This window comes from Hydra vulgaris, chromosome 05 (genome assembly GCF_038396675.1).
Source record: "Hydra vulgaris chromosome 05, alternate assembly HydraT2T_AEP".
NCBI lineage: Eukaryota > Metazoa > Cnidaria > Hydrozoa > Anthoathecata > Hydridae > Hydra > Hydra vulgaris.
Window position 1 is genome coordinate 40462501 of NC_088924.1, and position 12198 is coordinate 40474698.

Genomic DNA, 12198 nt, shown 5'->3' on the forward strand with positions numbered 1-12198 from the left:
ATTGATGCAAACTTTTTTTCTAAGATCACTATTTATTTTTGATAGAATAAATAAAATAAATTATATAAATATAAGTAAAAGGAAATAAACTTAATTTAACATCCTTTAAAATACAAATATTTATTGAAGAGAAAACAAATTAAAGAACAAAAAATTTAAAATTGCATACAATGTATGGAGTTATTTACTGTATAAAATAGAGAATTAAGCATATGCTTACATGAATTGATTGCTAACTATTGCTAACATAAATAGATTGCTATTATGTATTATACAAAGTATTTTTAAATAAATTTTTAATAAATTTTTCAAAGAAAAACCCTTTTTAATGTTCTTTTTCTTTTAATATACCATAAAAAAAGTATATATATATATATATATATATATATATATATATATATATATATATATATATATATATATATATATATATATATATATATATATATATATATATATATATATACTTTTAAATAATAACAAACAAATTTTCCTTAACTCAAGTAAAAGATTTATTGGAAATTAATGAAAATACGAAAATAATGAAAATAAATTAATTAATAATTTTTTAATGATGGTATACAAAAATTTGAAAGCAAACTGATCATTATAAAAGAAGAAAACAAAGAATTAAAATGAAATAAAGCTATTAAAATCTTTAGTGTTCTTTAGTGAAACAATAAAAGAAACATTAAATAATACTAAAAAAAAGCACAGGGTCAACTAAATCAAAAATTTTTAAACGATGAAAATGAAGCACTAAAGTATATAATTGCTGAATTAGAAGACCGAAGTAGAAGAAATAACTCGTGATTTGCGGGTATTGAGGAAACCGAAGACAAAACATGGGAGAAAAGCCAAGAATTGATTAAAAACGTAATCTACTGAGAGAAAAAATGGATATTAATAAAGGTATACAAAATAAAATTGTGGGAGGAAAACATGTATATTAATGAAGAATCCAGCGAGCGGACAACTAGTATTCACAAACAACTTTTCCAACAAGCAAAAGAACTACGAGCATTAGGTAAAGTTGTTTAGAATAAGATAATCACTAAGCCGTCTTAAAGCAAAGTATATTCACAGTTATTTATTATGGATTAAAAAATTAATAATAAAAAATGAATTCGAAAAATAATAATTTTAAAAATACTTTTAAATATTTTCAAATTAATGATTTTAAATCAGATGATGAATCCAATCCAGACATAAATTACTTTAACAAAATTAATTTGTCTGAATTTGTATGCTCTTATTTTCAACCAAATAAAGTTAGTAACTTTATAGGAGTGGATAATAAAAGTGATTATTTTAATATCATTCACATGAATATAAGAAGTTTAAAAAAGAATTTTGAAAATTTTGAAAATTTAATTTACGAAACTAACAATTGTTTTAACCTGATTTGTGTAACCGAAGCTTGGTGTTCTAAAAAAGATTTTGAATCAAATTCAAATCTCCTCCTGGTTTTAAAACGAAACAATGATAAGCGAAGAGGACTTTTTTATTTGAAAGAAAATATTTTCTATTAAGTTATAAGCGATAAGAGTGTTTCTGATATGAATCAAGAGATCTTAACAATTGAACTAATTCTATAGGCCTTCATTTGAAAAAATAAAAAATCTTGGTAAATTTTCGTAAAATAATCTAATAAGAATAGTCAAATAAAATTATTATTTTATATTGCTTACACAGCACAAACAAAATTTAAAACTTCTCTGGGAATTAATGAAAAAATTTACAGGAAAGTAAAGATAATTTTCAATCTCTATTCCGCTTGCAATAAAAGTTAGAAATAAAATAATGAATGATACTAATGAAATTGTGACTGAATTTAACAAATTTTTTTCCACAATAGGAGCAAATTCATCAAACAAAATTCTTTTAACAAATTATAAATCAACAGATGAACTTCAAACAACAAATTCTTTACATTTTACAAACCTAACGCTTGAGGAATTTTGATATAGCTTTTAGATTGCTAAAATAAATCAGTACGACCTGACGATACAAATGGAGATATTGTGATTTCATGACGTCATAAGACATTCTTATGACGTCATGAAATTTTTCCCAGACTCTCTGAAAATAGCAAAAGTAATTCCTATTTTGAAGACAGAAAATGTGACTATAAGTTCCAATATAACAAATTACAGACCTATTTCTGTTGCTCCAGCATTTTCCAAACATATTAGAAAGAATAATGTATAACAAAGTATACACATACCTAATTACCAATAAGCTCCTTAATGAAAATCAGTTTGGTTTTTAAAAAAACAACTCAAACGAACTTGCTATTCTTCAATTAACACGTTGTTTTAACAAATCTTTCAAAATTCTAAAATTTACCCTTTGTGTTATCATTCACTTGTCAAAAGCTTTTGACACAGTCAATCATAATATTTTGCTTAAAAAACTTGAATGCTATAGCATAGCAAGTAAAACTCTAAGTTGGTTCAAAAGTTATTTCTCCAACCAAAAGCAATTTGTTTTTAACAAAGATTCCTTATCTCGAACATTAATGAACATAACATATGGTGTCCCACAATAATCCATACTTGGACCAATTCTTTGTATTATATATGAATATAATTTGAATTAATGTTAAGCATTAATAAATATAATTTCATTATATATAACATATAATTTATCATTATATAAATGATCTAAATAAAGTATCCAATTTAAAGACTATAATTTTTGCAGACAACACAAACTTGTTTCAGTCACATGACAATACAAATTTACATTTTAATAATATGAACAGAGAACTTGAAAAAAAAATAATAATATCTTTAAATATTGAGTAAACAAAATGGACATTTTTTTTAAACTAAAAAACAGATACTGTCTGTAAATATGCCTGATCTTTTTATTGACAATATCATCCAAAAAGACATAAAATGACAAAAATTTTAGGAGTTTTTATTGAAGAAAGTCTGTCTTGGAGACCTCATCAGTAATATTTCTAATAAAGTTGCAAAAAGCATTGGAATTCTATAAAAATCTAGAGGTATTTTAAACAAAAACCAATTAACACAATTATGCTACTCTTTTATTCATTGTCATATAAATTATGCAAATATTATATAGGGAAAAAATATTATCTGTCATGTGATATTTACTACTGCTACTGTTTTTATTTTATTAAAATGCCTAATCTACTTTCTATTTTAGTTTTCATGATGTCATCAGCTGTTCATATGCATTTACTGCTGAAACGTGGCAAAGTTGTTCTATATCGTTGCAAAATCTGACAATTTTTTTCTTTTCCAGCTTTAATATTTTGATTTGACTGCTCAATTTATTATACTTTCATTTTTTTTCCCAGCAATTTTGTAAGCAATGAAAGGCCAGAGTTATCTGATCGAATTGATACTCCTGCTTTTTCCCAAACTTTCATAAGCTCACCAAGTACACATAAAACTAAACTAAAATCTCTTTACCTACATCTGAAACACGCAGCAAATAAATTTAAAAAATCATTTTTCAAACTCTGAACTGCTTTTTTAAGAAAAGTATGCCTTAAATGTTTATCAACTAAATGTATTTAATGTTTTGCGTTTATGTAAAGAACTTATGTTCCCCAATGATTTTGTAAACTTTTACAAAATTAAACCCCAAAACAAATATAACCTACATAATAATAGCATTCTAGAAAAATCTATTTGCAATAATAAACAAGCTCAATTTTGTATATCTTATTGTGGACCTTTTCTCTGGAATGAAATAGTACGGCCTAATTTTGTTTTTTCATCTGAATTGACATATTCTTTTTTCAAACAATCTATTAAAAAAATTATTTTTTCAACAAAAAATATTCTTAATTTTTTTTGATTTTTAAAAAGATGTTTTCATTTGCTATACTGCATATTGGTTTTTTAGGTTTTATTACGAGTTTCTCTTTATATGAGCCACACTTGGTTATATATTCATTATATAAGGTATATAGATGTTTTTATTGTAGAAGAAAATAGAGTTTATAAATCTTACAAAATTATTTATCTTATTGTAAATTATATTATTATTAAAATAATATTAATAAAAATAAAATAAATAAAAAAAAAACTAGCATTAAATATTTTATTTTAAACAAGAACAATATAAATATATTATAAACAATATAAATATATTATAAACAATATAAATATATTATAAACAATATAAATATATTATCTCATAAAAGAACAGCTAATCAGATCAAACTTTAATTATTATCTCATAAATTCAGTCACTATATACATTTCTATCAACACATTGCAATATTACAAGTTTAACATTGCATTATCACAAGTTTAAGATCCAAATAATGCATCTCAATAACATTGCAATATCGCAAATTTAACATCAAAAATTATGAAAACTAGTTTTCATAATTTTTAAAAGTTAATATATTAACATTAATTAATAATTTTACAATAAAAAAATGACACAAAATAGTTTAATTCAATTTAAAAAAAGTTTTTAATTAACAACTTTGATAAAAATAGTTTATAAAAAAGCAAAAATCAAAAATTATTTTTAGCAAACAAATTTATTTAGATGTCTTTTAAATATACTAATGTTAACTTTTAACATTTATTTCAGAGTTTGCTTATTTGAAGTTTAAATGCATGATTTTGAAATTTTTATTTGCAAGCGAATTTTTTCAGCGTGGTGCATTAAAAAACTTTTCTTGTTGTTGGTTCACGTACACTTAAGTCACATTTTTTACATTCAACATTTCATAACATTCCTGCTAATTGTTGTTTTTATTGTTTAGTAATGTGTTACACTCAATCAAAAATTGACTGAAGTTATGATATTTTAAAATTTCTTTTTTGAAGAAACAAGAGTACTTAATATTTAAATATTAAAAACTTTTTCCAAACTGACTTAACAAGTTAACTTGGTGACTCTTAACAATATTACTGGTAATTGTATTCATTTCAATCATTTTATTCAATGCTGTGCTTATTTTAGATTTTAAGTAAGCATAATTTCAAAACTTTTGTTTTGCAGACAAACTACTTCAGCAGATTTCAAATAAACATTAAAAAATGAACAAATTATTTCAGCAGATTTTAAATAAACATTTTTTCATGATTATTAAAGGGATCCCAAACCTCCGAAAGATCTTGTAATCATGATAAAAAAGTGATGAAAAATGTTTGGGCTAAATTTTTTTGATTAAAACAAAAGAATAAATGCATACTAAGAAAAACTAACTTTTTTATTTTAGTTCAAGCTTGCCTTCTCCATTTTTTTGTAGGCCAAAAAGTCAGCATAATATATGTTGCAATCTAGAGACTTGATAATTTGTTCAAGCGCGTTTTATTCCCAAGAGTTTCAGTACATGATGTCATTAATTTTTTTGTTTGAGAGACCAATTATTTAAACAAACAAAAAGGAATAAAATGCACTTGAATAAATTATCAATGTCTGTAGATTGCGTATATTATGCTGACTTTATGGCCTTCAACAAAACAGAGAAGGCATCTTCGATTAAAATAAAAAAGTTAGTTTTTATTGGTTTGCATTAATTTTTTGTTTTAATCAAAAAAATTTAGCCCAAATATTTTTTTTACCATTCTCTTTAATATGAACATAATGTGTCTCTGAGGTTTGGGATCTCTTTAAGTACAAATATAATTGGAGAAAATAAAGTTTGTAAAAATTAAACGACGCGTGCATTTTTAAATTTATTTTTAAATAACCCAAGTTACATAACAACCAAACTTAGGCGATTTTACGGTGTATGTATTTTTTTATAAATTTCTTTCTTTGCATACAAAATTTATTCTTATTTATTAGTTTTGTTAACAAAATTATGAGCAAAATTTTTGAAACATTTATAAGCAAAATTTAACTAATACAACAAATGTCATTAGTTTTCAAAAACTTGGTACCAATATTTTTATTTGGAGAATCGGAAACTAAACAAAATCTAGATCAGGTGCACCTCTAATTACTTTGCATCCCATCATTATCATATATTTTAAAACATTGTTATTAGTTAATGACAATTTTAAATATATTTTAAGAATTCAACATTTTTCAGATACCAAGTCACTACAACATTGTCAAGCCGTGTAGCTGGTTTGAATCCAGCTTGGAATGATGGCAATCAAGATGCAACAGTAATTCACATTATTATTAATACCTATTTAAATTTTATTTTCATTTTAATGTTGTTTAATTTTTTTTAATATATAGTTAAATTAAGTTTAAAGTTAAATTAAGTAAAAGTAAAAATAAAGAATTGTGAACAGCATTAATTTCTTTAACAGTTAAGAATTTTGAAAATTTCTGAAATTTATCAAGAACATTTTAAAAATCAAATAGTATGTTTTGACATGAAAAAATATTTCTACTATTTTTTATTTATAAATATTTATAATATTTTTATTTGTTATCATATTAAAAAGTACTAGAAAAATAATAAACACAACATTTACATTAACATTAACATTTGTTTATTTTATTTAGACATTTAAGCGGATTCATTTTAATACATTAAAAAGTGCAGAAAATATTTTGTTGCGCATCTTTTTTTTTAAGTTTTTTAAGTTTGAAATAAAATTATAAAGCAAAAAAACAAACAAAAAAAATAATGATAATTAAATCAAAAGAAAAAAAATTAAAAATTAAATAATTGAACCAAACAATTTTTAACTAAATTTTGGAAACAAAAACTCAACTTACAATTAAATGGGTCATTTCAGAAACACCATAAGTCATTTTTAGACAAAAATATCATGGTATCTGAGGGTAGATACATGTTTCTTTAAGAAATTACATTATCAGATCTTTCAGTCAACACCTTATAAAGTGTTGACGAAAGGTCAGACATCTATGTAACATGTATCTACCCTTCATCATTTTTTTGCTTCATCATTTTTTTAAATGACTTATGGTGTTTCTAAAATGACCCGTTCAATTATAGTTGTTTGTTTTGTATAACAAAAGCTCAACTTTCAATAATAGGCTGTTTATATTGTAGAATCTTATAAATATTGAGTAAAATATTGTTGCAAGTAATTTAAAAACTTTTCCAAAATTCCTCTTTGAAGCTATCAAAGAAATATACAATTACCATTTTGATGTTCTGTGTACTTATTAGATAAAGAGCAATTAAATTTAAAAAACATTCTTTTATAAATTGATTTCTCTTTATTAATAAAAAAATGTATATATTTTGTTGCATTTAAGTAAATTTTATGTTTAGAACTTTGATGTGTTTATTTGTAGAACATTTACAAAATCTGTTTTGCTCTTCTAAACAACTTGTTAACTTAATTGATAAAAATGTAATAAACTTTTCTAGTCATTCTCAACCAATGACAAACAATAACAATGCTGAAATCACAAAAAAGGACGTCTTATTCTAACTATTTTGTTTTTATCTATTTTGTTTTTAGGAATCAAAGTATAATAACTATTATCAACTCTAAGATTGCAAGATGAAACAGTCAAACTTTAATTAGTTTCTAGTTAGCATATAGTTCATTTTTGCAAGTTTTTGTTAAGAAGTTAAATTTTCTTACCATTTGCTTAATAAAGCGAGTTGTATAGGGCAGTAGGACAGGATTACATGTTACCAGAAGTAGGATGATTATGATGCTCCCAAGTTTATTTTTATAAAGAGTTGATAAAGGGAAAAAAATTAAAAGTTTGAGATTTCTCTCGTTTCTCAGGTGTATTGACTTGAGATTTGATTCAATGTTAAAGTTACTAATTTGCAAGAACCTATTCATTTTTTACTTGACCATGTAGAATATTTTTAGAAATTTGTATTTTGACTTTTAGATGTTGCTTCTTTAATAGAGAAACACCACTCCACTAAATATTAACTTATTGCTTTTTTTTTTTTTTTGCTAGCTGCAATCACATAGTTTAACTTTGATTGTAAATAAATAAAAATTGAACTTGGGAATTTTTAGTTCTATTGAAATTGGTGCTTTCCTTGTTTTTACCCTAGAGTATTTAAAACAGGACTAAAAGATAAAAGTTAAGATAAAAAATAACAAATAAGTAATTATTAAAATATTCAAATTTATCTTTAATGATTTTTTATTCTTTACCACAAACTTGCTGCTTTTTTTTTTGGTAGTATTTTCATTTGTGTTCATTTTTAAAATCGTTTTTTAGAGTGGATTCTACAAAGCCCTTGATATGGTTGGTTTGGAGTTTTTAGACAGAATTCATTATTATAAAGACGCATGGTTACCTGCTCGGAAAATTGTTGAAGATGCAATTGATGAAAGATATAGTGTATGATGATTTTGAAGTTATTAATTTTTAATAAGTAATTTTAATGAGAATGTATGAAGCATACGTAACTAATATTTTTTTTATATTTATGTTTAAAACTATTAATGTTCCATGGCTTTTAGAGATGTGTTTTTTAGTTCTGTACTTTTTTTTTAACAGTTTAACTTAAAGATTGCTTTATAAAAACCTTAAAAAATAAAATGAAAGTAAATATTTCTCATAAGTTACACTTGGTAGTAACTTAAAAATATTTTTCATAAATTATGCTGTGCAACAGCTTTTCAGAAAAGTTCAGAAAAAATTGAGTTTTGCCTGCTATTTTTGAAAATTGCTTCAGCTTTTATCTCGCTATAACGGTTGTGGAAATTATCTGTACACAGCAGCAATTACTGATAGAAAACAAAAATACCACATATTTACATGAAACATATTTACATGCTTTAATTAACATTTCTTTACGTTGAGTTTAAAGTTAAATTTACATGCTTTTATATAAGTTTACTTTCAAAAATTATTTTTGCTTTTTGTGAGTGGAAACATCAGGTATAATCATTCATTGTGGCTTTATCCTATTATTCTTGGTACCACTTCTCCATTATCTATGTCATCTTTTTCAGTGAAATCAATTTGCAGTGTTTCTGCTGTTTCACGAACACAAGAAGCAAAGATACTTGATTAATTCTTTTTTCTGTTTAAGAAAAAATCCTAAAATTTTGACAAATGTCTCATTTGTAGCAATTCTAGTAAAAATTTTGCAGCAGTCTTAACATTGTTGTTATCTTTTTTTAAGTACAACTTTTATTAGAGAATATTGGCTACAATAGTTTTCACAATAGGTTGCAATAGATCTCATTTTTTCAATCTGGATGTGAGCAGTTCTGTACCAGTTTTTAGAAGATCCCTAAATAGATAATCCTATTTCTGATTTCTTTAAAAGTTATATTTTTGTATATAACTGACCATAGTAAAAAGTACTTGCAATTAGCAATGGAATCAGCATGAAATAGTGTAAATTATCAAGTCAGCAAAAATTACAAAATCAGCATAAATAACTGAGTTTTTTTTTCTATCCCACTTAAAGCAAAAAAAATTTACCTATATGTAATTATATTATTATTAATTTTATATTTTTTAATTATTATCTAGGTTGATGAGAGTGGTGAAGTGATAGTATTTCATCAATCAGGATGCCCATGGAAAGAGCATTTATTTGATATCGAAATTGAGAAAAACATTGTTCCTAATATAAAGTTTGTACTGTATCAAGACCAAAATCACAATTGGAGAGTACAGGTGATCTTAATGTTTATAAAATTAAAATCGAAAATAAATGTGAGAGGTCCAATAGGTTGCAGGTAACTGCTGATTGTCATAAAAATTTGAAATGAATTTGTGAGGTGCAAGATTTAATCAGGAATGTACCCAAAAAGTTTTTTGAAGGGTGTCTGAGTTGTATGTGCTTGAGAAACCACATTGATGCTAATGCATATTTATTTCTAGAGCGTTCCAGAAAGACTTGGTTCATTTGAAAACAGGTCTTTATTATTATTGTATTAAAAGTTTTACATTTTGGTTATAATGTTTATTTATAATCAGGGATGTGGATGTCTTAAATCCTAGATTTTTATACCAGTGTTTAATCCTTAAATTCTAGATCGCATTCGAAGTTGTTCAAACAATATTTGAGCTTAGCTGAATATCTTAAAAAGGCCATCATTTAAATCATTATACTTACAGTCAAGTTGGTATATTTTACATTTGTGCATATGGGCCCAAAAATGATATTTTTTTGATTTTTGATTTACTATACCATGGAAAACATAATGCAAATATAATACAAATAATATATGTCTGTTGCAAATATTTGAATAAATATTCGCCTTTTATTATTTTCTTAATAAAGTTTTCTTTTTCCCACTGTGAAATTGCTTTGTTTTTTTTATTACCGCAACATTCATGCATAAATCAATTAGATGAAATACTAAAGCAAAGATAGTTTTAGTCATTATGACAGATGCTCATCGCCATGAAAAAATATTGCGCTAATTAGCGATCGCTGTTAATTAACAGAAAGAGCAGCAGTATCAAATAAAAATAAAATTAGAAGAGCAAAAGTGGATAACCGTATACAACATCAAGGACTGTATTTTGATGGGAGGAAGGAAAAAACTATATTTATTAAAAAAATTAAATTTAAGCAGCTTTGGTAATCCGTAAAGATAAACATTGCTCAATTTCACAAGAACCAGGTTCAGTTTCTCATCACCTTTTTCTGGGTCTGCTGAATTTATTTTTCTACTTTTATTCATTTTTTCATATTTTAAATAAAACTAGATTTTCATTTCATAAACTGGAACTGTAATCAGGTACGATGGCATTGTTACTAATACTGGATAGAAAACTTGCAATATTCACACATTTGAAAAATATGTAAAAAAACATCTGCAGTTGGGGATTTGCCTGTCACACTTCAACAAATCGCCATTCCGGCAATTTTTTAAACGTTAGATGGAAAAATGACAGGCCCAGAATCGCGATCCGATTTAGTGATCTGCCGCACACCTTATAAGAAATTAACAGTGATAAAATTTGTCAGTGTTGGTTGTAAAATTCCAGAAACTGACTGGAAAATTTTAAGTAAAGGTCAGCGATTTTTGTCGGGTATAAGTTCTGCTATTGAGCCTGGCTGATTTTCCATGCCTGGCGAACGTGGAAAATTTTACCCTCAAGGTGGTCAACAACTGCAAATATAGTTTTACAGTTGTATTTTAGCCATGAAACTTCAACAGAGGAGCATAATATCTTAATTTCTTTTCTTTTAAAATCATGGTTTCATATTTAAAAGAAGTGAATACTTTACTTGTGGAGAGAAAATGTCTTTGAAATGATAATGGTAGTAGACAAACGGGATCATATCACGGAATTGGGTTTTAGAAGAATTATAAAGACAAGAGGCCCACCTTCTCAAAGAAAATTTTTCAGGAATTTTCAACTGTTCAAAATAAAATTCTCTTTGCTACAGACTACACAGATGATTGACTGGAACATTACTAGGATTTTACCATTACCTTTGCTGTGAATTTCAATTCTTTTTTTAAATTTTATTAAATTTCAATTCATTCGTTAGAAAAATTGTATTTTTAAATTTAATATTATAGAATATTTCTTTAAATATTCAACCGCGATGCGTTAGCTCCAGGTGTAAAACATTTGTATTATTTATTTCTGCATTACCCTTAAGTACCCTTAATGGAAGTTTTTCGCGTTATAGCAAATCAAAAGTCAGAAAATTTATCTACTCATCCTATTGTGCATATCGTAGATCCTGTATAAGTCGGTTCCATACATAAAAGTTAAATTTTAATATACAAATCTGTAGAATTCAAAGATCTTGAAATTTGAAAGTTGACTCCGCATCCCTGGTTTTACTACCCTGAGGGGTATAAACAAAAACAAAAATAAAATAAAACCAGAGATTATTAATTAACCTGGTTTTATTTGTTTTAAAACTTTTAAACTATGATTATCATTTTTTTAAATGGAAACTTATTTTTTACAATATTCAGGTTAAGTCTCTGTGAATCATGGCGTGGTCTTCGTGATGATATACTTTCATCCACTTCTGGAATCCCTGGTTGCATATTTGTTCATGCTTCTGGTTTTATTGGCGGTAACAAAACTTACGAGGGAGCCTTGCAAATGGCGAAACACACTCTTAAAGCATGATTTTTAAATGAAAATTTTACGCCAACAGTAACGTAATCATTGTGTTTATAGTTCCATTAAGTTCATAAAGAATTTTTCATTTTACTTTGTAATTGCAGTTTTCTGGCGAATACAATTGGTTGCTTAGTTACTTAATTAAATGAACATTTGATTAAATTTTTTTTTTCTATTTAAGCAAACTTAGTTATTCATGCTTTGTTTAATAAACCGACACCGAAT

General features: G+C 25.3%; 1 protein-coding gene across 1 annotated transcript in view; it reads left to right on the forward strand.

Annotated features, from left to right (window-relative positions):
* Positions 1–12198, forward strand: part of LOC100215306 (MYG1 exonuclease) — a 25448-nt gene extending 13250 nt beyond the window's left edge. Inside the window, exons 4-8 of the mRNA XM_065798197.1 lie at positions 6041–6119; positions 8131–8253; positions 9400–9546; positions 9754–9788; positions 11820–12198. Coding sequence (XP_065654269.1) covers positions 6041–6119; positions 8131–8253; positions 9400–9546; positions 9754–9788; positions 11820–11979 — 544 coding nt within the window. The 3' untranslated portion in view covers positions 11980–12198. The remainder of the gene's footprint in view (positions 1–6040; positions 6120–8130; positions 8254–9399; positions 9547–9753; positions 9789–11819) is intronic.